The 25,058-nt window shown below is 47.2% G+C and overlaps 9 protein-coding genes and 2 non-coding genes across 11 annotated transcripts; 6 read left to right on the top strand and 5 right to left on the bottom strand.

The window, feature by feature from the left end:
- Positions 1-1,479: 1,479 nt before the first annotated feature.
- J7337_010778 (uncharacterized protein) lies at positions 1,480-2,452 on the bottom strand (the record flags this gene model as incomplete). Its single annotated transcript, XM_044828350.1, has 2 exons — positions 1,480-2,364; positions 2,414-2,452. The coding sequence occupies 2 exons, from the start codon at positions 2,450-2,452 to the stop codon at positions 1,480-1,482; spliced, it is 924 nt and encodes a 307-aa protein (XP_044676904.1).
- A 323-nt stretch (positions 2,453-2,775) lies between these two features.
- On the bottom strand, positions 2,776-3,773 carry J7337_010777 (uncharacterized protein; the record flags this gene model as incomplete). Its single annotated transcript, XM_044828349.1, has 5 exons — positions 2,776-2,815; positions 2,867-3,286; positions 3,331-3,468; positions 3,515-3,552; positions 3,603-3,773. The coding sequence occupies 5 exons, from the start codon at positions 3,771-3,773 to the stop codon at positions 2,776-2,778; spliced, it is 807 nt and encodes a 268-aa protein (XP_044676903.1).
- Positions 3,774-5,679: 1,906 nt separating this feature from the next.
- On the top strand, positions 5,680-7,579 carry J7337_010776 (uncharacterized protein; the record flags this gene model as incomplete). The annotated part of the gene is made up of 6 exons (XM_044828348.1): positions 5,680-6,018; positions 6,076-6,180; positions 6,221-6,680; positions 6,731-6,913; positions 6,961-7,271; positions 7,319-7,579. The coding sequence occupies 6 exons, from the start codon at positions 5,680-5,682 to the stop codon at positions 7,577-7,579; spliced, it is 1,659 nt and encodes a 552-aa protein (XP_044676902.1).
- Positions 7,580-7,702: 123 nt separating this feature from the next.
- J7337_010775 lies at positions 7,703-7,774 on the bottom strand. The gene has a single exon. It is a non-coding gene; the product is annotated as a tRNA-Asp (tRNA).
- A 220-nt stretch (positions 7,775-7,994) lies between these two features.
- Positions 7,995-9,260, bottom strand: J7337_010774 (uncharacterized protein; the record flags this gene model as incomplete). Its single annotated transcript, XM_044828347.1, has 2 exons — positions 7,995-8,563; positions 8,612-9,260. The coding sequence occupies 2 exons, from the start codon at positions 9,258-9,260 to the stop codon at positions 7,995-7,997; spliced, it is 1,218 nt and encodes a 405-aa protein (XP_044676901.1).
- A 4,564-nt stretch (positions 9,261-13,824) lies between these two features.
- On the top strand, positions 13,825-15,613 carry J7337_010773 (uncharacterized protein; the record flags this gene model as incomplete). Its single annotated transcript, XM_044828346.1, has 3 exons — positions 13,825-14,052; positions 14,108-15,436; positions 15,485-15,613. The coding sequence occupies 3 exons, from the start codon at positions 13,825-13,827 to the stop codon at positions 15,611-15,613; spliced, it is 1,686 nt and encodes a 561-aa protein (XP_044676900.1).
- A 145-nt stretch (positions 15,614-15,758) lies between these two features.
- Positions 15,759-16,722, bottom strand: J7337_010772 (uncharacterized protein; the record flags this gene model as incomplete). Its single annotated transcript, XM_044828345.1, has 2 exons — positions 15,759-16,176; positions 16,223-16,722. 2 exons carry the CDS (start codon positions 16,720-16,722, stop codon positions 15,759-15,761), a joined length of 918 nt encoding a protein of 305 aa, XP_044676899.1.
- Positions 16,723-17,305: 583 nt separating this feature from the next.
- On the top strand, positions 17,306-17,404 carry J7337_010771. The gene has a single exon. It is a non-coding gene; the product is annotated as a tRNA-Ala (tRNA).
- Positions 17,405-18,047: 643 nt separating this feature from the next.
- J7337_010770 (uncharacterized protein) lies at positions 18,048-18,744 on the top strand (the record flags this gene model as incomplete). The annotated part of the gene is made up of 3 exons (XM_044828344.1): positions 18,048-18,375; positions 18,403-18,479; positions 18,592-18,744. 3 exons carry the CDS (start codon positions 18,048-18,050, stop codon positions 18,742-18,744), a joined length of 558 nt encoding a protein of 185 aa, XP_044676898.1.
- Positions 18,745-20,168: 1,424 nt separating this feature from the next.
- Positions 20,169-21,441, top strand: J7337_010769 (uncharacterized protein; the record flags this gene model as incomplete). The annotated part of the gene is made up of 2 exons (XM_044828343.1): positions 20,169-20,345; positions 20,395-21,441. The coding sequence occupies 2 exons, from the start codon at positions 20,169-20,171 to the stop codon at positions 21,439-21,441; spliced, it is 1,224 nt and encodes a 407-aa protein (XP_044676897.1).
- Positions 21,442-21,868: 427 nt separating this feature from the next.
- J7337_010768 (uncharacterized protein) lies at positions 21,869-23,242 on the top strand (the record flags this gene model as incomplete). The annotated part of the gene is made up of 1 exon (XM_044828342.1): positions 21,869-23,242. One exon carries the CDS (start codon positions 21,869-21,871, stop codon positions 23,240-23,242), a length of 1,374 nt encoding a protein of 457 aa, XP_044676896.1.
- Between the last annotated feature and the right edge of the window lie 1,816 nt (positions 23,243-25,058).

The following is a 25,058-nucleotide window of genomic DNA, read 5'->3' as shown; positions in this document are numbered from 1 at the left end:
CAAAGTGGACTCAAGATTCCACCGTAACCCTCCTGGCGGCCCGTCCCGCGTTGTGCTCTTACCGTCCCTCAACTCGACTCTCTAGCTATAGTGGGGCAAGCACTTTATTGATCTTGAGGGTTTCCTCCGACGTGATGGAGCTACATGTCGTCGACCCCAACATTAAGAAGCCATTTCAGAGCCAATACTGCTTATGAAGATCCTTCTTTGGCCTTGCACATCTATGCATCTGCTCCGTTCAGGTCTCAATGGCTACAGAGTTCTGAGACAGGATTTGTAATAGTTTCAAGTAGCGATCAATAGGCGAGGAGAGCGATGAAGGCATGGTTATATATTGTGTGAGAAATGCTGGCATTGCTTGTAGTCTGATTCACCTTTACGGTATACAAGATGCTTGGAGTTACTACTTAGAACTCAAGAGGACATAGCACACATGCAAGAGTCACCTTTAGCCGAGTATAAGGATGCTAAAGAAACATCTCAACATGTAAGTCTCTTGAGTCATGGGCGACAGAGTACAGGTTTAAACTCCAGGGTACACACTATTACACGACATGGCCCAAGCCACCCCAGGCAGCAATTACCTGTATTATGCGACCGCGCACTTAGCATTCTGACGATACCTCCTTAACGAAGGCATTTCGATGTCATGAATACAACAGTAACTAATACCCAAAAGTTGTAAAAATGGTTTGCGTCTCTTTGATTACATGTGTCATCCTTAGTGCAGGGGCCATGCTACTATGGAACTGTTAGTGAGTGCTCGAACGCTAGAATTTGGGGGTAAACACTTACATCTTCTCTGTATATTTTCAGTTGGACCATAGGCCAGCGGTTGCCCGCTGGCACAAGATTGAGTATAAAGGTAGCCTATATAGCCTTAAAAATATTTCTATTTTATAGTTTTTTATTATCTTCCTACCATTTATTAACATGAACGTAGCTGTAGATGTCTGCCTTGCCCAGACCTTGCTTTGATCTCGAATACTTTCTGACAGGGTGGGATTGCAGTCACTGTTCGTACCGATCATTCTGGCATTTGTATAAGGTATCTTCTCTTAAGCTCGACACTCTGTATCAGTTACCAGCATATAGTCCAGAATTGTGATCTAGGAGGACGAGGTTTCTCACTTACTCTAGGAAATCTTTCATTTGGTAGTAGTTTGGAATAGAGCAGCGACAAAGCCTTAATAGAGGATGTTCTGTGCTAGCAATCGAGTACTCCGTAAATGTGGAATAATTCCAACGGGATAGCTGCAAGACGATGGGAATTCGGGGAATTTTGGTGGTTATGCCCTAAAAGTCTTCTAAAAGTATAGAGGCTTTGGGGTGATCGGCGGGGCAGAAACAGGCAGCCAGCTGCAGATCTGCTTTCAGAGATAATGTATATATTGACAAGTGAGCCAAGTGACATAGGATATTTAATCCAATATAGAAAGTAGTAGGAAACATTTCAAAACACGAAGCTAACTAGATGGATCAAGCACTAGCCAGTACAGAAGCGATAATGGTTTCCGGTGATTCCTTAGTTACCCTGAGCAGCCCAGAATCCGACTCCTCCCATGACGGCGCAACGATACAGCGAGCTTTCCCTCCCTCAGCTGCCTCATACAATTGAGCGACAGCCAAGTCAAGAATCCAGCCGCCTTCACCATTGTCACGCTTCTTTCGCGCTCCATCTATAAGCTCACGAGTCGTCCGTCTCTGGATATCCCATTGAATTTCCGTTTCCTTCTGAAATGCTTCCAACAGTTCATTCTGACATGTTTTGATGGAGAGCACTTTGGCGTGTTGATTCGCTGTTTCTTCAGGGTGTTGAAGGACTCCAACTACCGACTGACCTATTCCTCCAAGAGTGGTTCCAGTAAAGTACTCTTCTCCTTGATCATAGATGATTGCACAGCGATTCTTGATGTCGAATCCCATAGTAGGGAACCGTTTTAGCGCCCAGTCAATGGGGTTGCCAGTCGCGATACTGGTCCAAGTAAAGTTGGGGTTCGCAGCAGCATGTTCTTTTGCGCGATCGACACCAACGGCTCGCTGGGCGCGCACCGCTTCGAATTCAGGATAGCTTCTGAACTCTGGACCCCAGCCGTAGTCATCAGTGATGAAGCGTTTGACTCCAGCGGCGAGAGCAGCGTCAATCATGGTCGCTTGCAGACTGATGCCGGCTGGACCGACAACGCACACAACGGCGTCTTGGCCAGAAAGCGCTTGGGTGAGTGCTTCCAGATTATAGTCTGTTCTTATTACAGGGATGCCATCTGGAAACGTGGACTTTGATTCATTTCGGGTGATGATGGTGACGTTGAAGCTAGCTTTGGTGAGAGCTGCAGTGATGGGGGTGCCGAAGTTGCCAGAGGCCTAGCTGTGTTAGTGCATACAAGATTTGCATCATGGATGGATGCCTTACACCGAAGATGGCTACTTTGTTGAGTTGAGTGGTGGACATTGTATGGGTTTAGTGAGATTGATGTGTGTAAGTGAATGAATCGATGGACGAGAATGTGTCGATTTGGTTGACTTTATCCCTGGTGCAACCCCACTGGGCGGAATTCCGCCCAGGCTAACATCCATTTACCTGGCTAAAGCCAACCTTTACATTTGGTGGGCAATTCTACCAAGCCCCGGAGGAGCAAGAAAAACTTAGGATCTCTATCCTAAATAAAGAAAAGACTTAGATAAGTTTGGTGTATGCCAGTAAACATTTAGACCATTTTATCTCAACACCCTTATTTAACATTGGTTTCTTGCTCCCCCGGCACATCCAGCCTATTAGTTCTCCTTTGATGGCTTCTTTCCATAGATCGAATAGCTTAGTAGTTTCTAGTCAGATATGTCCTCGCGAAGTTGGAAGTCAACTTACAGCGGCCAGTAGGCATGAGTGTTTCTATCAGCCATCGCCTTCCGCTGATGGACCAGCCAGAGATTGACTTCCTCGGGTGTCCATCCGTGAGCACGAGTCAATGGTGCCATCGTGAACGCTTCAAGACCGCAAGCCATGTTGGTATAGCACCAACTTCCAAGTAGCTTGGCTTTCTTGTCTCGGGGCCAGGGATTAATGGGCCACTTGAACTTCTCAACAACAACATCCTCAAAGCCGATGTTTTTCATGATGTCCACGAGAGAAAGGATATCAAGGTATGGTCGGCCGAACATAACAGACGCTTCATTCAGCAGGGAAAGAGACTTAAGCATGATGTTATCCGGGCGGAGACTGCCGTCATCTGACTTCATATTTACGTCGACTTCTTGGACCTCCAGATAGCCACCAGGGACAAGGTTGCTGCACTTATTAGCTAGAACAGAAGAGCCCTAAACCATACTTACCCGAAACACTTCTTGAGATAATCGCCCCAGTCTGCAATGCAAGATGTCATGACACGACTATGGATATAGTCAAATGGCTGACTGTAAGTCCATTCATCCTCAATATCATCGATAACAAAGTTCACGTTCGGTGGGACGCTACAATCGTTAGTGAAAGCTCATGAATTCTCATACTGAGTCATACAAGTCTGGTTGGATTGGCGAAAGATCAACCCCCGTTACCTATACATTATGTTAGAAGACAAGCAGTCGCCCTGAGACGGCATAATTACCTGAGCTTCAGGGTGCTCATCCGCATAATCGATAGCCCAGATGCCAGTGCCTGTCCCGACATCCAGAACATGCTTAACCTTGGTATCTGGTTTGTTTGGCGGTGATAAGCCGAGTTTATCGTCGAAAGTGAGCAGAAACAGGTTATGTTGAAGATCTTGGGTGATTAGCATCCAGAGTTTCCTTTTTGAAGGTGGCTATCATACCAAGTCTCTCATTTTCAGCCTCATCATTTGGTAAGGCATATTCTTATTAATGGGTTAGCATTTGGGCATCGAGTTTGGGATTGAAAAGTATTACTTCCATCTTTGTAAGCATGATATGTTCTGCCGTTCTCACGACGATAATTCAGGATCGAGCTGGAGACACTCGCCGTAGAAGACTGGAGATCCTACAAATCGTCAGACCACAAGGACCGTAAATTCTTATCGCCAGGAGGATCAAACCTCGCCAAGGGAAGAGTCAGTATCCCGAGTCTAGCGATAGTCAGATATGCCTCTTGTCCAGGTCATCTCCGCTTACTACGTCGTCAGGCAGGATGGCTGCTGGATCGACTTCTTGAGTTTGAGCCATATCGATAGAAGAGGGGTAGTGTTTTGTGGATTTGTGAAGAATCATATCAGCATCTTTGGTCGCTTTATATGTTGGTTGTCCCCTGTCCTCGGTAAACTGCATGTTACTTGACTTCCTAACACGGATTTACCCGCTGTTTCGTCGGCCCATCGGAAAGACATATGATAACTTCCAAACCAATGATTCTTCAGAGAATTCTTACAACCGTAATAGATTCGTATCAGTGTTGTTGACGTGTCATACTACGCCGCAAGTTGGTAGATTAGGGTTGAATACAGTGCGTACCTATCAGAGCACCTTTTGGACCTGTATATGTTCCTCAAGTTCAATCCAGGCCGAGTGATCAGTATGGGACCTCTGGTGCAGTGCTGCTTCTGTAGTCATCATTCGATCTGCATTATCACCGAGGGGATGAAATCTTGTTGACGCAGAAAACCGAGGACAGATAAAAGCCTCCTCAATTGAGATTACACCGGCAATTAATTTACCACGCATACGTTTTCTATCCTTCTATATACGGAATACAACATCTTCAGTAGAGCAAAGTGAAAAAAAAGCGTGGTGGTATACTCAGTTGTCAATGAGTTGGTCACTGGCGATGTGTTGGTTAAGAATTCCTGTTGAGGCTTTATATTACAGTTCTCTATATAAAGTCGACACGAGATCTTCATTTGATGACGATTGATTTGTTTTTTATCATCCCGGTGCTTGGAGATATACCTCCTTCCGTTTAAAATTATTTCTAGAGCCCCAAGTTACTGCTGATGTTACTCAAATCACCACCAATCATTGCACTCAGAGCCTGACTGCTCATGACACGAGTGAATAGCCCTTTTAAGCTTCAGTTTCTGCTGTTTATCATCGTAGGTTATATGGGGACTAAGATAAGATCTGGCCTGGACATCTTCTGGACTAACTAATGCTTCTTGGCTGGCTCTTTGTGAGTCTTGATCCGGGAGAAGACGCTTTGCGGAAGAACATGGGCTTCACCAGCTAAGAAGATATTGGCATTCAGGCCATATAATAAAGGGTCTATGTAGGCTTGTGTAAATGAGAAGTCCTATCGATATTTCAAATGCCAAACTCGGCTCTAGCAGTCAATGAGTCAATAAGCCATGTAAGAGGCATGCAAGCCGTAAGGATAACCTTTGGCCTAAATGAAACGAGTAAGTTTCATTCCAAACAGTATTTCGAAGGTTGTGACTGATGCAAGCCAGAGTAACGGTTTCGTTCAACGATTGGACAAACAACGAGTTTTAGGCCTTCAAGTGGTATGTTTGGGGGTTGAAGAATGGCCCCACAAGATCCAACGTCAAGTTTGGGGGATGTTTAACAGACGCTGATTCATGGAAAATTACTAGCTTGGTGGACATAGCCCGGAGCTGCTAAAGCATCTCGGTATGGCTAAACCGACTCGAGAGATTTATATAAACCCCGTCGACCATCAACCGTAAGAATCTCTATGACGATAGCTATCTTGACTTTGTCATTGTTAATGAAGACATAATGGCTGAAGAATCAAGTCCCACGTTCACAAACCCTGTCGTTCGGGGCTTCAACCCGGATCCTACAATCTGTGTAGTTCCCGCTACGGACTCAACCCCAACGACGTTTTTCCTCAGCACTTCAACATTTGAGTTCTTTCCCGGATGCGCCATTTACACGTCAACTAACCTAATTGACTGGAAACTTATTGGTCATGCGCTCAACCGTCGAAGTCAGATTGACATGCGTACCGTTGAGCCAGGTGCTGGTAGTTGGGCGAGTACTTTGAGATATCGACCTGAGGAGAAGAGATGGTATTTGGCCAATGGTGTCTTCCACCGCTACCGACCAACTATCGATGTAAGTTATCGAAATGGAAGAGAGAAAATATGATCAGTATCTGACAACTATGGGCAGGAACGCATCTTTCCCAGAGGGTTCTATGTCTGGACGGACAATATCTGGGACGACAATGCATGGTCCGACCCAGTGTACTTTGACAACCCTGGTTTTGACCAAGATGTAAGTAAAGGACAGCAGATTTCTCACGTAATGCTGACAGGACCAGTTGTTCTGGGACGACGATGGGAAGGTCTATCTCTCAACTACAATGCGTTTCGCCTGGCGAGACCCCAACTCGAAGCAAAAGGACTTTGGAATTCACATCTCTGAGATCGACATCTCAACTGGAAAAACCCTCACCGCCCCGAAGATCATCCGAAAGTCTCCTCATGGAATTGCCGAGGGTTCTCATATCTTTAAGCGAGGAGACTGGTATTATCTTTTGACCGCTGAAGGAGGCACAGAAGCTGGTCATCAAGAGTGGGTGTTTCGTAGCAGAGATGGCCCATTAGGTCCATGGGAAAGCCAGGGAAAGCCGCTTTGGTACAATGGACCCGATGAAGAGGTCCAAAGAACGGGACATGTTGATGTCTTTGAGGACGGAAACGGAGACTGGTGGTCTGTCTTACTGGGTGTCCGACCAGTGCAACACCAGGGGACGTTTTTGGAACCACAACTAGGTATTACTTAATCAGATCTCTTTGTTATTGGAATAAGCTAACTTCGATAGGACGAGAGGCATTTCTCGTCAAGGTTGAGTGGAAGGACGACTGGCCAGTCTTCAATGACGGCAACAATATCACGCTGAAGACTACAGGAAGAGATCTTGTCAGATCAGCTTCGAAACAAAGCCTTCAAACGTGGAAGGCCGATCTGTCAAAACATGATCTGGAATTGGGGTGGTACCAGAAGAGTAAGCTCTCTTTTCGAATAATTGAGAATCAATCTGACATATCCAAGACACACCCATCAAGCGAAGTTATACTCTTACGGAAAAGCCGGGTGTGCTAAGACTCTACGGGAACTGCTACGACTTAACATCTCCTGAGGCTCCGGCCCTGCTTCTTAGGAAACAGACTTCGTACAACCAAGTATTTAAAGTCAAAATGAATTTCAGCCCTACAGTTCGAGGCTACGAAGCTGGTGTTGTCCTGTGGTGGAGCCAGCACTCTTATGCTTCCTTAGGGGTCGTCGCTTCAGAAAATGAGGGTGGAAAGGTCGAGAACAGGGTCATCTATAAAGGAGCAGCTGGGAATGCCGATGAATTCAAAGTAAGTCAAAAGCCATCCTGTTGAGCAGAAGCTGACACGGCTACTAGACTTCAGAGACAGATCTTGGAGGTAGCCTCGAAAACGTTGAATTGTCTATTCGTGCATACCCAACCAAGTATGAGCTTTCTCTCAAGGCTAGAGGAATGGAGTCAGACGTGTATACTATCGACGCCAGTGCTTTGACAGTGGTGCCACCCCACGGAGGATGTTTTGCCGGAACAATGTTTGGAATCTATTCCCATGGCAAGAATCAGCCTGTATTAGATCCAGCAGACTTTTCAGACATCAGCATAGAGGAGCTGGAATAGCAATCGTAGATAAAGCTAGAGTTACACCACCACCACAACCCCTGACAAGAGAAGTAAAGAGACAAACCACCAAAAGCAAAAACTGCAAAAAATTGATTCGCATGTTTAGAACATGTGGCGGATCTCTCCCGCCGGGAATTGAACCCGGGTCTCAAGCGTGACAAGCTTGCATACTGACCACTATACTACGGAAGAATAGCCGGCTATAGCCGGTTGTAGTGAGGAACTGTGATTACTGTGTCGTATTGAAAGTATATGTACCCCGTGCTCTTTTAAGCTCCAGATCGACGGTCTGGCTGTCCTCATAATCTGGAGTATTTACGTGATATCTCGTTTGCGATGTGTTGGAATTCTTATTAGGCTGCATGGCCCTATGCCAGCTTGCGATTTATTCGTCTATGTATATGTACAATGCTTATGCTTCGCCCCAGATCTCGTCGGCGATCTCTCTAACCAATGCAAGCTTCTTCTTCTCTTCCTCGAGATTGAGGGGGTATCCGCTCTCATGAGTACTGAAACCACACTGAGGACTGACAGCAATTCTCTGCAGCGCTTCTTTCTGGCTCTCGCCAGTTCCCTTTGCCACCCAATCCGCCGCACTCAGGACACGCTTCTTCATCTCCTCCTTATCCTCCAGCTGAGGCAACTTGGTGCTGATGACGCCAACAACAACATTCTTGTCCTTAGGGAGGAACTGGAGAGGTTCAAAACCACCGGCACGCTCGGTATCGTACTCAAGGTAGAACGTGTTTACATTGAGGTTGCGGAAGAGCTTTTCAGCGATGATGTCGTATTTACCTTCGGCAAAGTGACGACCGCCGATGAAGTTGCCACGGCAGAGATGAATACCTGTGTGCATGTCTGAAGGGATCTTGGAGAGACTGTCGTTGTAGAGCTGGATATAGGCATCTAGAAGATCATCGACGGTGCCAATGTTATCAGAGTCAGCAGCCCAACCATCACGGAACTTCTGGCTGCAAAAGTCTATACGGTGTCAGTTTTTGTCATCGACACTCTAAGAAGTCAACTCACAAGCCATGCCAGGGTCATCAAATTGAACGTTTCGCAGACCAGCCTTGTAAAGCTGATCAAGCTCATCCTGGTAGACCTTGGCCACATCCTTGAAATACTCCTCATCGTTCTTGTACGCCTCGGGAGTATATGCCTTGCCTTGCTTATAACGCATATGGAACCAGGCAGGAGTAATCATAGTAAGCTTGATGGAAGCCCAATCCTCCTTCGGCACAAACTTTTGAACGAGCTTCAGCTCATGGAGGTTCGAAACAGACTTCTCAGGGCTGTGGGAAAGCTTTCCACCAGCAATGACCGACTCTCCAGGCATAACTTGGCGATCAGTCTCGATTAAGCTGACCACGTCAGGGTGGTAAAGCCGGAACATGGAAGCATCAGCATCAGAGAGCTGGGTCGTTCCCTCGAACTCGTCCCACATAAGTCCCCAGAAGCGAGTACGGGTGAACTCGCCGCTGGTCACGGCCTTGAAGCCTAGATCTTGCTGCATCTTGACAACATCTTTCACAGCGTCGTTCTCCACAGTCTCAAGGCCGGCGTTCTCGGGGCTAAGGCCCTTCTCGCGGATTTGCTCTCTGACGTCAAGAAGAGCCTGAGGTCGGAGCAAAGAGCCCATGTGCTCAGCGCGGAAAGGTTTAAGAGTGAGTGCCATTGTCCAGTATTACGTATAAAGTTCAAACAAGCTTGCAAGAGTGAACAGGTCTTAAGAAACACTTCTTAAATGATCCCGAGAAGAGTAATCTTAGGAGGAGGGGCGTTTGCGGGGCTTCCCATCGTGGGGCGGGGAACCGTCCTAATAAGAAAAGGGTTGAATGGCCGCGATCTAAAGTCATTCTTGTCCGGTTTGATCTGCCGTTTTCCGTAAATCCGGTTTATGGTTCTTGGTGGTGGGATTTGGAGAGGGGTAATGACCGGATGGGATAATGCCCGAAGTGAAAGAGGAGGTGCACTGTGTTGCATTGAGAGCTGGTAGGTTGATCCTGTCTCGGCGGTGACTTTTGGTGGTGGTGAGTGAGACGAGAACACGCTACAGATCTTCAACTGAGTGAGGGGGTTGTGATGGTATTTATATCTTATATCCGAGAACCTTGAGGTCCTGAATCCCACTAAATTACTCGTGACACGTTTTTAGAAGCCAGCTATAGTTTGGTCGGCGCATACTTTCTTATTCATTACATACTTGAGCAAGTGGTTATCGAAATGCTACCCCAGGCTTCGCTCGGAGAATATTCAAGGTTAGTCCAGTGATTGCAGGCCATCAACATACAGAATCCGCTCAGTGAAACACGCTCATGCATAGGAATCCGGGGAAGCCCAATAACGGACCACTGAATGGAGAATTTCGGGCTGGAAGAAACGATCGCCTATGCAGGAAACCCTGCGCGTCAAATAAAAATAGCAGACCTGCCTTTTTGGGAACCGCCATATTTCCGAAGCCATCATCAATAGTTCGCAGGTTGATAACATACTCAGGTACGAGGGCGCTCTATTAACGGCCCTGTTGTAAAATTTAACACAAAATGATGGGATGGACGTTGCGAGATAGACGTTATCCGCCAACGCCTCACAAGGCATACACCAAGGCACATCAGCTCAATTGGTGGCTTGCATATGAATAATTCCACAGCCTGATTTGTTATCTCTTTATTCTGGCAATCACCCGCCCCTAGGATTGCACTCAATTCCCCATTTTATTTCTCTTGAGGCCGATGTAAAACGGTAAAAATGTTGCAATTCTCGCTCGGCTTTCCCAGCATCCAAATCGTCATGGACGGCCTCTCAGTAGTCGCATCCTGCATCGCTGTAATCCAAGCTACAGATCAGACCTACAAGATCATATCGCAGTTTGCAAGAGATTGTAAAGACGCGAAGGGTGACTTGGCCGCTGTCAGCCAAGAGCTGTCCACCTTGACAAGAACTCTGACACAGTTGAAGGATCTGGTGCCCGATGGCAGTGACTTCTCAGATAGTGACTTGACCAATAATACTAAAAGAAACATCCGCGACATTGTCGGAAGTTTCTTGGTAGTCGCCTGCGAGACAAAGGAGGTTCTTTCGGGCCATGAGGGGAGGCTCGCGGCATTGAGTTAGGCAACCAGAGGCAAGCGAAAAGTCGCGACGGCCAAGGTGCTTTTAGAAACAAATCGTCGGGCTCTCAGTCTGGCTTTAGATACCATTACGCTTTTAGTAAGAAGGGTTATCTATCCGGTGTTGAAGACTAACTCTTCACAGAGCCACTGCCTAGAATATCAAGCAGGATACAGCCAATATTCTAGATGATACTACGCATATGAGAGATGATATTCACGACTTGATCGTAAGGATCAGAAACTCCGAGGAGATGGTTGCAGACAAAGACCCGGATGATCCGCAAAAATATGTCCTGATGCGCTATCTCAACGATTTATCCTCCGTCGCTGGATCTGTATGTGATATGTCGTCGAGGCCTGCGACCCCCGAGTCAAACACTAGCGAGTAAGTCCTCCGTGAGCTGTGGCAAATTTTGAAAGCTGACAACAATAAGAAACCTGGTTGAGGACATAGCACCTCTCGATTCATCCAAAGACATGTCTCTAAGTGCGAAACGTACGAATTACAATAGAACAGAGCCTCCGTCCTCCATCCCTGTTATACCAGAGAGAATCTCAGGAGCACGAACCGATGTCAGCTTTACCACTGAATCAATGGGTAGCTCAACGAATAATGGGAGAACATAATCCCCGATTAGGGGAAACTCAAAACTTTCCTATGTCAGGACTAGCTCCCGTCAGTTCTGCCACAGAAGCTGAGCCCTTTGTCCAGGGGTTTCCGGGATTTCACGCTTTCACCCGATGGGACCAAGTTCCTATGGAGAGATAAACGATAAATGCTTCTCGATATCAGTTCGGGAGAAATCAAAGACATAGATCCCAGGCCGTCCCGATTCAACCTCTCGGGTTTATCATCCGTAACGAATTTCATCGTCGAAACTATCAAAGTCGAGATCCTGACAACCGATGCCTCACTTTTTCTCGCTAGTGTGAATACAGCTGCAGGTCGATTCTGGATGTTTGGAGATAGCAGCACTGGCGAATGGACGAGGCAAATGGGCTGCCCAGATCCGCTCACGCCATGCTGCATTCTCTCGCTCTCCCAAAATTGCGCACTATTTGTCCAGCAGACCGGTGGCGACGGAGCTTCCATTGTCAAGGCAGTGAAAACAACTGACCCCAAAAGGAAACGAAAACTCGTTTGCAAAAGTGGGTTTCTTCCTCAAAGCAGAGAAGTCAAGAAAGGACTCTTCACGTTCTCGCACATGGATCAATTTATCACTGCCATTCCACACGTTGAGCGTTCCGCAATCTTGTACACTTGGAAGCTCCATAAAGACTAGCTCACAGATGCCGATCTGACGGGACAGGTACAAGACCCTAGAAAGCTCCTATTACCAGAACGTGACAGGAGTGATGAGATACCGATCGTTGGCATAGTTCCTGAGAGTAGTATACGCGTATTGGCTATGAGGTCAACTGATGCTCACCCTGAACATTTCATAATCACTGGCCAGGACCTCTCATCATACCATTCTAAACACTCAAAACCCTACAGCCCAGCACGTAGGAAACGAAGCTATAGCTTCCGCAGGATTTATGCCATAGGGCAAGTTATGATCTCCGAAAACAGAAAGCTTATGCAGACCTAATCTTCAGTTCCTTACGGAGTAGTCATGAGGGAAACAGACTCTATGCATGCGATTCAATTGGTTGCGAGGAAACCAGATGAATGGAATACATTCTCGCCGAATTTCGATCGCTGGGTACATATGGGCAAGGGTTCAAGGAGTGGCGAGAAGAAACCTAGGATATATATTGACAAATTCGAACTCAGATGGCCTGAGCAGTATCATGAAACATGAGGGGATTGGAGGATATTATAAGATAGACGATTGGTATTTTGTATAGATCTGGTACTTTCAAGCGCGGCGCCTAATATACCTACGTAACTATAACCTATCCAGCCCCCTGATTCAAGAGAATACTTTATTAAACTCGATTCAGGTAGTATATAGCTCCTGTAATGATCTGAACTCTGAGTGTGATCATCCATGTAATAAAATTCGCGTTCTCTTGCGCGAATTGGTTGTTGTCTCATGGGAGCTGCAGGCCATCATTGGAGAGGTTGTTTCAAGCACAGCTGCTGACAAATGATGGTGAGGTCCTCGGACGATATTGACGAACAATCAATGAATTATGGGACCCGGGCTCATCTGGCCGGTTATTGAGTGGGAACTGTTACTGTTCCTGCAAGCGTTGTGTTGAGCGGGGAGGATGTGCTGATACGTGGGGGTCATCGGAGCCCATCCGGGCGATCTAATGAGTATCAGTTGGCGATCAATCGCGATTCAACGGGCAAAGAAAAGATTATCAGAAAAGAGAAGTCCATTAATAACATGAGAACGGCTCGAATAGTAACTCGAGATATCTCCGACTTCATGACAATCTTCCGTGACTAAACCCGTTTATGTTCTCGTGTCGCCCATCACCATCACAAACCCCACGTCAGTGGTCATGCTGAACATAAAAATTGACCAGGATGTGCGGCGACTGAAAAGCTGGGGTTACGTCAATAACAAGGCGAACCTATCCCAACAGATCCAATGTGATGTCTTTCTGAAATCTTGCAATCTGTAGGTATTTCCTCGTGTGGAAGGTCATCTCGATAAACTTGGATACTTTCAGTGGCTTCAACGGGTCGGGGAGCCCGGCCTTGAAAGACAGTGCTTAGTGTGACGGATCAACCGATCTGCACCGGAAGATCAACACAACCACGAATTTCGGGACCCGAGGAACTATGAAGGCACTAAATACTCTGTGACTCTCGCTTTAAATATCTACATACATAGTCCGTCTGGATCGTTCTACCACTTCAAGATCGGAACGAGACCATACGATGCTTACTCACGGTCAAATCGATGACTCCAACAAGTGACGCCATAAAATAAGCACCATCACAGCAACCCCTGTCACGAGAACCGTAGATCACCGAAAGTGGCACGCGAGCCCCCCGCGCACCCACTGAGACCAGAGTGGATTAGCACCTATTAGGAATTGCACCATCAAACCCCGCGACTTCGCAACCGCCGGGGAGTTCTTTTGTCCTGTTTTTATTCCTTCTCAATATCAAGCCACTGACGATCAACCTACCCTTTCGTACCTATAATATAACATAACATAACCATGCCGCCAGCCGAAAACTCGGAGGCTGGCCGTCTCTTGAAATCTCAACCCCGCGATTCTGCCTCTTACACCATGGCTGATAAGGAAGAAGAGCGCAAAGCCTACGGGGCGATTAATAATGATGGGAGGAGGAATAGTCTCGTGGACGCTGCTGATGACGAAGCAATTATTCCCAAGGGAGCTTTGGATCCCGTTTATGAGGCGAAAGCTCGTATTCTGAACCGTGCAGTAAGTTTTGTTTCCTTTACTCGTGTTGTTGATCGGTGGGCCTTAACATTGTCAGATTCAAGATCTCGGCATGGGGCGGTATCAGTGGGAGCTTTTCGTCGTCATAGGCTTTGGCTGGGCGAGCGATAATCTCTGGCCAATCGTCACGTCGCTTATTCTTACACCTGTCGCCAATGAGTTCAGTGTACGCAATCCACCGTATCTCACTCTGGCACAAAACATTGGTCTTCTTGGGGGCGCAATTTTTTGGGGATTTGGGTGTGATGTTTGTAAGTCGTCCAGCCAGTTCCCTCAATCTGTTCGCTTATTAATTCTGTTAGTTGGTCGAAAATGGGCATTCAATATCACTCTCGGTCTTACAGCAGTTTGGGGCCTCATTTCAGCCAGCGCCCCCAATTTCGCAGCAATTGGCATTTTCGACGCATTGTGGTCTTTTGGTGTTGGCGGAAACTTACCAGTTGACTCGGCCATCTTTCTCGAGTTTCTACCGGCATCTCATCAATACCTCCTCACGATTCTCTCCATTGACTGGGCCATTGCACAAGTCATCGGTACACTTATCGCGTGGCCACTTTTGGGTAATTATACTTGCGAACAAGATACAGTCTGTCGACGAAAGGATAACATGGGATGGCGATATTTTACCATTACTGTTGGTGGACTAACACTTCTCATGTTCCTTGTGCGCTTTGTTTTGTTCAAGATCTACGAGTCACCCAAGTATCTTATGAGCAAGGGTCGCGATGAAGAGGCAGTTAGGGTTGTGCACACCGTGGCCAAGAAGAATGGAAAGACGTCAACGCTCAGTCTAGAGGATCTGAAGGCTTGTGAACCGGAGGGCTACGTTGCCCAGACAGATACCAGCGCTGCGTTAAAGCGATATCTGGAGAAGGTCGACTTGTCGCATGTCAAGGCACTCTTCGTCACGAGAAAGCTGGGCCTGAGTACAGGATTGATCATGGCAGTTTGGGCACTTATCGGTCTTGGATACCCTCTCTATAACGCCTTCATTCCGTATATACAGGCGACTAAGGGTGCCGACTTTGGCGATGGAAGCACATACCTCACATACCGCAACAGTCTCATCATTGCTGTTCTTGGTGTACCAGGCGCACTTCTGGGAGGGTGGCTCGTTGAGTTACCACGGCTGGGACGAAAGGGCACGTTGTCACTCAGCACCATGCTGACCGGCGTGTTTCTCTACTGCTCCACGACTGCTACAACAAGCGATGCCTTACTCGGCTGGCAATGCGCCTTCAACTTCTTCAGCAACATCATGTACGCGGTTTTGTACTCCTTCACGCCAGAGCTGTTCCCCACGCCTCACCGTGGAACAGGCAATGCGCTGTGTGCTTCTTGTAACAGAATCTTTGGCATCATGGCAGTAAGTTCACACTCGAGTCCTGCCACAGCCCAATACTGACTTCCGCAGCCTATTATTGCCATTTTTGCAAATTTGGAAACATCTGCCCCTGTATATACAAGTGGTGCATTGTTTATAGCAGCTGGACTCTTGGTATTGATGATGCCTTTTGAGTCTAGAGGCAAAGCTGCACTATGAGTAGCAATGTGATACTGAATAGATAATGACGGCATGAATGGCAAAATACGAAGCGAAACTTTTTTCGGGGCTATTGGTGTAGGGTTTTCGTGCGCTAGTTGCACAGATTAATCACAAAAGACTGATGTTAGTCATATTTCACTCTTTAATTCTTCTCGTCTCGTTCCTTAACTAGATCCGTCTCAAAAGATAGCCCAGCCTCCTTTCTGAGTATTCCGTACATGGAGGAAGAATCAAGGGGCCTTCCCTCAGCTTCAGAGAATTGCTTTGCATCTCTCAAATGTTTGATGGCAACTTCAGCGACCTCTAATCTTGCTCCAGATTGTTCCGCAAGGGTGATTCCATGACCAACATCCTTAATCGCTAGATTCAGGTCAGACCAAGGCCGGTCGCCTCTCCTGGGCATGTAAGCTCCTGTAGTAAGCCGTTGAGACATAGAAAGTGCCAGAGGTCCGTATTGTTGCTCAACCAGGGCGTCGAGATTCTTGCTTCCAAGACCAGACTTTTCTGCTAGGACATGTGCTTCTGCCACAACTTCCATCATGCCAGCCGTAATGAAGTTTCTGTCTTGTTGTTAGCTATGCTTGAGCATTAGATGAGAGCCCCTACCCTGCTGTTTTCATCTTACTCGACAGTCTCACATCTTCTCCAACTCGAATTACACCTCTTCCCATGACTCCCTCCAAGTATGGATTAATCTTTTCGACGGCATCGTCAGGTCCAGCAACTATCCACAGAAGCTTTCCCTGCGCCGCAACAGGGCTTGCACCAAAGACGGGTGAGGCAATGAATTTGGCGCCCTTCTCGTTCAAGCGGGCTTGAGCTTTGGCCGAAGAGTCCGGATGAACGGTTGAGGTATCCGCAATGACTTTTCCAGCGAGCTGTTCTGGGCTCTCGGAATCGATAAACGAATTGAGGGTTGACTCAAGAGCTGAATCGTCGCTGAGAGACAGGAAGATAATATCACAACTTGTCACAAGGTCTTTGGCTGAAGGAGCAGGTTGAGCGGCAAGACCCTTGAGAGAGTCACCGCGAGAGATAGTTCGGTTATAGTAAAGAAGATCGGGGGCACCTGTTGATTTTAAGTGTTTTTGGAGGTTTGTTGCCATGGGGAGTCCCATTGACCCCAAGCCTGTCAGATTGTCAGTTTTCTGACTGGTCAGTGGGAAATTCACCTACCAATCCAGCCAATTCGTGGAGATATCATATCGAATCTGAATCTACTTTCAGAAGCAGATATTTACCAAAGGTCTTTTAAAGATGTGACTTTCATCCAACGATCGTGGTATTTGTAAGTGAGCAATTAGATTCGTGATGACTCAAACTGGACGGGCACTTGGATGTGTGACCCCGCAGTATCGGACCTGATCCCGATTCCTTCCAGCTTCGCTTTATCCTCAATAGTTATATTGAAGTTTATCTCTATGATTTTAAGTAATTAACTTATAATAGAAGTTACAGTGTAGTTTCATAATTCATTTTTAAAATTATTCTTAAATGATATCTACTATAAAACCCATTAGTTATAACGTTGAAGTTTTCTTTTCTCCCTGATAATTAGTTAGTTTACCCTATTGCAGCATGAGCTACCAGTAGAAGTGGTAGCAAGCTGACAAACGCTGGAGTACGAAATCCTGTACAATGTGTACTTAAGTTTGGCTGCCAAGCCCCAGCCAATCATAAAGCAATTCAGGGCGAATGGTTTAGTGGTATAATACTCCCTTAGCACGTTGTCTCCTTTGGAAGACATACCTCTGGGAGTGGTCCAGGGTTCGATTCCCTGTTCGTCCAATGTTGGTGGTTGGATCCCACTATTACCACGCTTTTTTGCACCTTTTGAGAACTTTCCTTATTGTGGTATCGTATCCTTTCAAGTGCGAGCTTGCATGATGTCGAGCTATACCACTTAGGTTCAGAAGGGCATTAGCTAGTAAGCGAAATGTTATTTCTTCCATGCAAGCTTTATAACCCCTGGGATACTAAAGTAGCAAGCGTGCATTTAAGAAGTTTTATATATCAAAATTATGTAGCAGTAATTATTATCAAAAGTTCAAGACCCTCTGGCTATGTATAAGTCCCTAAATGGAGATTTATCTTTATCGAGGCTATGTATATGTTGCCTAAAGCGAAAGTGAATTAGGACTTTTTTACTATATTAGCTTGATATATCTAAGTGTCTATGAACTTCAAATATCAATTCATAACTAAGGTATTGATCGATAGTGGTTAGGGAAGTAAGTATATGACTTGCTGATGACTTGGCTTTCTAGCCTTAAAACCTGAAATCTGACATAAGCTTATAGGATCTCTTGATTATGAGTCTTACCCTCCCTCAACTGAACCTTTCCTTTACCCCCCGTAGACCCGTATGAGACCTCATTACGGCCTTTATAACTTTAATAAACCTTCTGTTGCCTCGAATCATAGTTCGTATATGACTGCTGTTGTTGCAGCTGCAAGGCCTGCCCTGGTAATCGTACCTGGCAACTTCAGCTTACCTCGCTTCTGGAGCGCCATCCAGCGGTTGGTTGAAGACAAGGGCTACGCCGTCGAAGTTATTCCGCTCCAATCTTCTCGTGAAGTAAGGATTGATCCTGCGCCAGGTTTGGCCGATGATGTAAAGGAGGCGCAGTCACTTCTGAACAAGCACATCAACCAAGGAAAGGATGTTATCATGCTTATGCATTCATATGGTGGTATGGTCAGAACTGAAGCAACTCGCGGCTTAGGTCGCATTAAGCGAGAAAAGGCAGGTTTAAAGGGTAGGATAACTCACTTAATCTTTCTAGCTACTATCTTTACACCTCCTGGCAAAAATACTAGGGGGCTATACCAAACAAACCCGGGTCGCTATCCCCGCCGCAAGGTTCGTAAGACTTTAATATGTCATTTTGCGTGAACCAATTATCACTAAGCAGGGTGATTATCTTGTTTGCGATGAAGAAACAGCTATATGCTTCTACAGCAATCTCATAAAGGGGGAAGGCTTGCCACCAGCCCAGGGCATTTTCAAGATTTCTCAGGCCTCTAGGGTCTTCGGCGATGAGCAGACATACAATGGCTTCCATGGACTGATTCCATCCAGCTATACACTGACTAAGAAGGACGTGACTGTTCCTGAAGCGGCTTAGAGACAGTTCATCTTATGACTGGAAGAGAACGGAGGCCGACCTGTCCCTATTTTTGAGTTTGATACGGCTCACTCGCCTCACCAGACAGATCCCCAGCTGCTGCTGATAACTTTGGAAAGATACTGGAGAAGGATTATGGAGCCGAGTGAAGAGTGACGAGGGTTAGTTCGTTACACAGCTAATCTCTTTGTCACACATCGGATGATGGACAGGGGCTTGACTCTGAGAAACTCTTCCGCCTGATCGTAGCAGAGTGAAACAAATGACCTACCATGGCAAGCTGACAGCATTCTAAGAGTTGGCAGAGAGCTCAGCTGCACGTCGTAGCCGTTTCTAGTTCGTGTTACGGATGAACCAATGGCATAACCGCAGATAGTCCCGAATCTTCAGCTTTCCGTTTTTCCCGATCAATTCAAATATTCTAATCTACTGCCAGCCACATTTCTCGAGTGTCTTGTAAGATCATTAGAAGCCTGCTGGCCCCTGGTGCAAGGGTAGATCATGTCTCAGCGTCACTCCCTTGCGTGTCCCCTGATGATCGAGAGTCATCACGCTGTTCAATTCGGAAGTCGGCTGTTACCACGCCTAGACCACGACAAAAAATTATTTTGCTTCAAATAAAATTCGATATTTGCTTAAACATCAATCGTGTGCTCCTATTACGTTGCGTTGCTGGTGTAAGACTCAAAAGATGAATAGGCAGGGTGTTCGCCGACTCTCATGGAAATGTGCTACAATATGTAGAACAAGGCCATTTTAAGAAGTCAATTAATTCCAGACTAGAAGACAATAATGGATCATTGAGCTTTGAGTTTCCCTATGGTACGGATTATTAACAGGCCCCATTGCTTCGATCCCTGGGCCCAACTCAAAGTGAGACATTGAGCTCGTCTAACCCCTTGTCCATTCCAGGCAACTCATCTCGCCTCCCTCAAACACGCTACCATTCAAATCGACACACCAAAATTCCAGCGCGTAAAGTTTTCTCTTTATTTTAGCGCGTTTCAGCACTGTACTCAGCAGCTTTCCAACCACGTTCGTGAACGAGGCCCAGACGACGCGACTCTCCCTGCTTCACTAGTGCCTTTCCGCCACAGTATGGCGCTGAAAAGCTGAGCAGCTGGTATGTATGACTGCCGACAAAGGGTTTTAATGGTTATCGCATTATTGAGAACCGTAAATCTGGACTTCCCAGCCACACGGGTTGACGTGTGAATAATGCAGTATCGATACGAGGATGCGCAACCTCTTTGTTATAGCGTTCCAGGCAGAATGAGTGGAGTAAGACGCCATGTATATCAAGTAGGCTGCTTCTCCCGATTGAAGAGACTCATCATCACTACCAACCAGACAAAACAAAGACATCTTTCGTCTATCTCGAGAGCAAAAGTCTCCTATATTCCTTTATCACATTAACCTCCAAGATGAGAACATCACTGGCTCTCCTGGCTCTGGCAGCCACAGCCTTCGCCATTCCCCAAGCGGTCACAAAAGATATTGCACCCAAGGGTAAGGCACCCAAGGGCTGCACCACTTCATATGATGGTCAATTTGAAGTCACAATCTTCAAGCCTGGCAACGAGAAGCGCGATGTCACCGAGGTAAGCAAGATCATACTCTCAAATGAGACCTTTGACTAATAGACAACAGCGGTCATGCAATGGTGAAGGCGTTCTAGTCTTGAACCTCGACGATGGCGTTCTCAAGGATGCTCAAGGTCGAACTGGTTACATTTCGGAGAGTTACCAGTTCCAATTCGACAAGCCCGTTCAAGCTGGCGCAATCTACACATCCGGTTTCTCAGTCTGTTCTAACGGCACCCTCGCCTTCGGATCCTCCGCAATCTTCTGGCAATGTCAATCCGGCGACTTCTACAACCTCTACGACCGCAACTGGGCTGAGCAATGTGAGCCTGTCGAGTTCGGCGTCATGCCCTGTGGCAAGAGTAAGAATGCCAAGTCCGCCCCAAAGAAGAGAATCGTGGGAAGCAGTGTTGTCGCAACTACTGTTGTAACTGTCGTTTCTGATGGCACGACAAAGGAGGTCCCCACTACTATTGCTGTACCCATGTGTCAGATTGGCGATGGACAGGTTCAGGTCCGCACGACGCCTTGTGATGATATGGAGATCCCTATCATTACTGCTGCCCCTGTCAGTCAAGTCTCGGATGGCAAGCTTCAGGTCCCTACTACAGCTCCTCCCGCGCCTCCCGCAGTTCAGAAGCCTGCTAAGCCTGCGGATGACACGCCTGCTGAGGGTACTGGCGGCGATGCTGGGGATAAGCCCAAGCCTGCTGAGGAGTCGAAGCCCGGTGCTTCTCCTGCTGGGAACGCTGCGCCCGACAATACAGGTGCGGCTCAGGCTGATAAGTCCGCTGGAGATGAGCCTTCTGCTACAGACGCCCGACGCAAGTCAAAGGCTACCAAGACCGATGATGAAGTGCTGGTCACTGACTCTGGGGTCCCCTCCGACACTGAGACCGAGGAAGCTGGTTCTTCTCGAAGCACACTTGCTGTCAAGCCATTCAAACCTCAGACGACCGAGAGTGATGACTCTGAGGAGACTGGAAGCAGCTCCAGCACCGGCTCAGATGACCCTGCTTCTACCGGTGCGGCTCAGTCTGATGCTTTCAAGATTGCCGCAAGCTTGGGCATGGCTATTGTATCGGGCCTGTTTGGATCTCTGTTGATTCTGTAAATGATGAAGGGACTGGGATGATTGATTGAAGTTATGATTGTATATGTTTTCTCGCATAAATGTGGTGTTCTGGTTTTCGCATGTCGGAGGTTTTGGGTTAGTGAATTTAGACATCTATTAACAAACAGTCAATAGCACAATAGACATGGAATCATAAAGCTAAACGTACACAAACCTAGATATTCAATTGCCTCTAGTCTACTTGTTGCTGCAAGCCAAGATCAGTGAAGATGATTCCTCATCCTTACCCCGCTGTAAAGGATGTGGGTGGGCCTGTTTTAGCACTACAGTACCATTTAGTGTCAGTCATCGGGATTCACAGCGCTCTCAAGTTTTGTGAGGGCGGGAGGGGTTCTTCGCAAACTTCTTTTACTCACAATCCTTTGTAACTCACGAAATTTACACAAAGGTTTGTGTATGCGAAACAATGGACAGCTCATTCATGGGGAATCTCACAGAGAGTGTCAATCGACTAACGCCAGCATCGATTGCCATCTCAGTCGCTGTCTTGTTGGGCAGTCTCATCACCATTTGGCTTCAAAATGGCTCTTCAACGCCAAAAGAGCTTCGCAATCTTCGACGAGAAGGCGTGCTTTCAAGCAACATGAATGACCAAACCGATTCCAAATATGACCTTCCCGAGAAGAACGAAAGCAGTGGCCCAATCCGCGTCAAAGCGATCTTCGTGCATCCCATCAAATCTTGCGCGCCGGTCGAATTGAACCGAGCGCAGCTCATCAAGAGTGGCTTCGTCTGGGACCGTTGCTTTGCTCTGGCAACGGAAGTCAATCGGGCAGAATCAGAAGGAGGTCCAGTATGGCGATTCATCAGTCAGCGCACTAAACCGCTCATGTCGCAGATAAAGACCGAACTGTGGCTAAGACCTGAAGGTCGCGATGCGCAATCTTCGTTCGATCCAGTGGGATGTCTCGTCTTCAAGTTCCCGGACCCAGATCCTTTGAGTCTGCTTGACCAGCTCAAAGCACTGCTTTTTTCTCACCAAAAGACAATTTCCGCTGTTGTACCGCTGTCTCCTGGTGAAAGCTATCTCAAAAAGTATGGAATCACCATGAAGAAATTCGCCATTCATTCACGAGAAGCAGAGGGCCTGGATATGGGCAATGCACCATCAATTGCTGACGCACTCCCCAAACTCAAGCGCTTTCTCAACATCCCCAATCATCAAAATCTTACACTTTTGCGATGCACACCAAACACTCTCGTGCCAACGGAGAAGAACCTCGCACCGTTGGAACACATTGGCAAACCGGCTATTCATGGTTACACAGACCAACAACCCGTGAATGTGAACAATCTCGCCTCCGTCCACGCCGTTTCCGCCCTTCTCCCCAAAGAAAACCAACCTCTCAATGCGCTTCGCTTCCGCGCAAATGTTTGGATCACAGGTGCTCCAGCGTTTGACGAAGAAACATGGAAACGATATCGCATTGTACCAAAACAACAAGATGCAGCCTTCCCTTCATTCTCTGTCGTTTGCCGGACATCGCGCTGCACATTGCCGAACGTGGATCCTCTCACTGGCAAATTCGACACCGACAACCCGGGTGGTGGCAGAACGAGAGGGAATGCGCAGCCTAGCTCGACGCTTGTCAAGCACCGAACGGTCGAGGATGGAAACCCAAGGGCTCTGGGGTACCTTGGCATGCACTGTGTGCCGGAGAATGCAGGCTTGCAGCAGGCTGAGGACAGCATTGAGAATCTGTATGTTCAAGTTGGTGATGAGATTGAAGTTCTTGAGCGCGGAGTTCATTTATACGGATCGACTGCCAATGACTACTAGCCCCGAGTCTCACCACAAGCAATTACCACCAGCCCGGAAATCTCAAAACAAGAAACCTACACAAGAACTCTCCGTTGCAAGGCCAGTATCCCTACCATCGACATCCTTGTCTAGCGCAGGCGATCAATCTTACAAAAAGCCACACTCGATGCCAAGCCAACGCCTGTGTTACCATGTAAGCGGTAAAGACGTGTTGATAGGCTATCTTGCTCTTGGTGATTGGACAACGGGTGTTGTGCGGGGATGTATGGCGTTTTGTTTGAGTCTGGCTGTTGGGTCATGGTCGAATTCGCACGCGATGGATCTTTATTATTAAAGGCTTAAAGAGAGTTTATCCTGGAATTGTTGAGGTCATAATTGAAAAGTCGAGTGCTGTGAAGGAATTGTAAGAAATTACGAGTGCTTCGACTTCTTGGAAGTTCCTACTGAGACCTGCAGGACAGCTCCTCAGATATATTACCACAGTGTGCAGATCTCGTTTCAACATACCTGCCTTGCCTGTGGCTTGCCATAGTCTTGTCACACATATTTCTTTGTTTGCCCTCCTGCATTTTTCTCCTCCTCTTTCCCTCTTGTTTTCCCATGCTTTGTCTCTTTCATCCTAGGCTCTGCAGTCATCCTGATTATGAGTGAACCGAACCCAACAGCCTTATGGCTTCCTGATGAGATCCTCTTTAATATTCTGTCCATGCTACAAGATACTGATGATCCTGATTCAGTGTCCACCAAAGAAGCAAGAAGAACTCTATACAACGCCTCCTTAGCATCCAGGCGACTCGAAAGCCTTGCTCGAAGAGTCTTGTATCGATGCATTGACGCACGATCATCAAAGTGTCTTGTAACGCTTGGCCAAAATCCTATTCTGTGTCGTCTAGTTCGAGAGCTGTATTGCCCTTACGATGCGGAAGTGGTTGATTCCTTGCTACACCCACACTTTCGAGATTACATATGGCTCCCATGTTCATGGAGTGCCAGTTTCCCGGGTTGGCTCAAAACTGAACATGGCCGGCAGCAATACTACGACCAGGCAACAGCCTTCTGGATGCAGAGACTGCCCAATCTTAACAGGCTCACTATCAGTCTGAACTATGACATGAAAACCTTGACGGAAATGGTACACAAGAGCCTGAACGGGCAACCAAGGCGATTCCCGCGGTTGACAAGAATCGACTTCAAGCTTAGTCCCAGCGGTCTACCAACATGCATCCAGCCGAGCTTGATTCTGTTCCAGCTACCGTTGCTCAAAACAGTGACCATTCACGACATGGCTTTTGTCGTTAAAGCCAGCAACGGGAACTTGGAAATGCCAAAGAAAGCTTGCAAACGACTAGAAAGGCTTGAAGCCGACTTTTCATGGATCACACCCGGTAGCTTGCGAAATCTGCTGTCAGTCTGCGAGAGTCTCCGCTTCCTGGACCTCAAGGTCAAAACAATGATGTCAACGACGTGTGACCCCTTCAACTACCGCTTCGGCGACTGGATCCAGCACTGTCATACCTTGGAAAGTCTTGACATTCAGATCAAGGCATCTAGACGGTGGACGGACGGGCTGGCCGGTGGGAGGGAGGTACAAGAGCACACATGGGCTGCAAACAACATCGGATCACTCCAGAACTTGACTCGTCTCAAGAGGTTCTCCTTGAGTGTGGAGCTTCATCATTTCACGATGCCGCCAGGACCTTCCGTTCCTACTCCCAGTCCTTCAAAGCTTGACTTTGAGCCTATGCTTCCAACCTCAATTGAGGAGTTTGAGGTCAGGAAGATCGGCATTCCAGACTATGAGGCTTTTGTCAGGAACATACGCGAACTCCTCCAG

The sequence above is a fragment of the Fusarium musae genome, chromosome 8, assembly GCF_019915245.1.
Source record: "Fusarium musae strain F31 chromosome 8, whole genome shotgun sequence".
Lineage (NCBI taxonomy): Eukaryota > Fungi > Ascomycota > Sordariomycetes > Hypocreales > Nectriaceae > Fusarium > Fusarium musae.
This window is presented reverse-complemented; position numbering and strand designations above follow the sequence as displayed.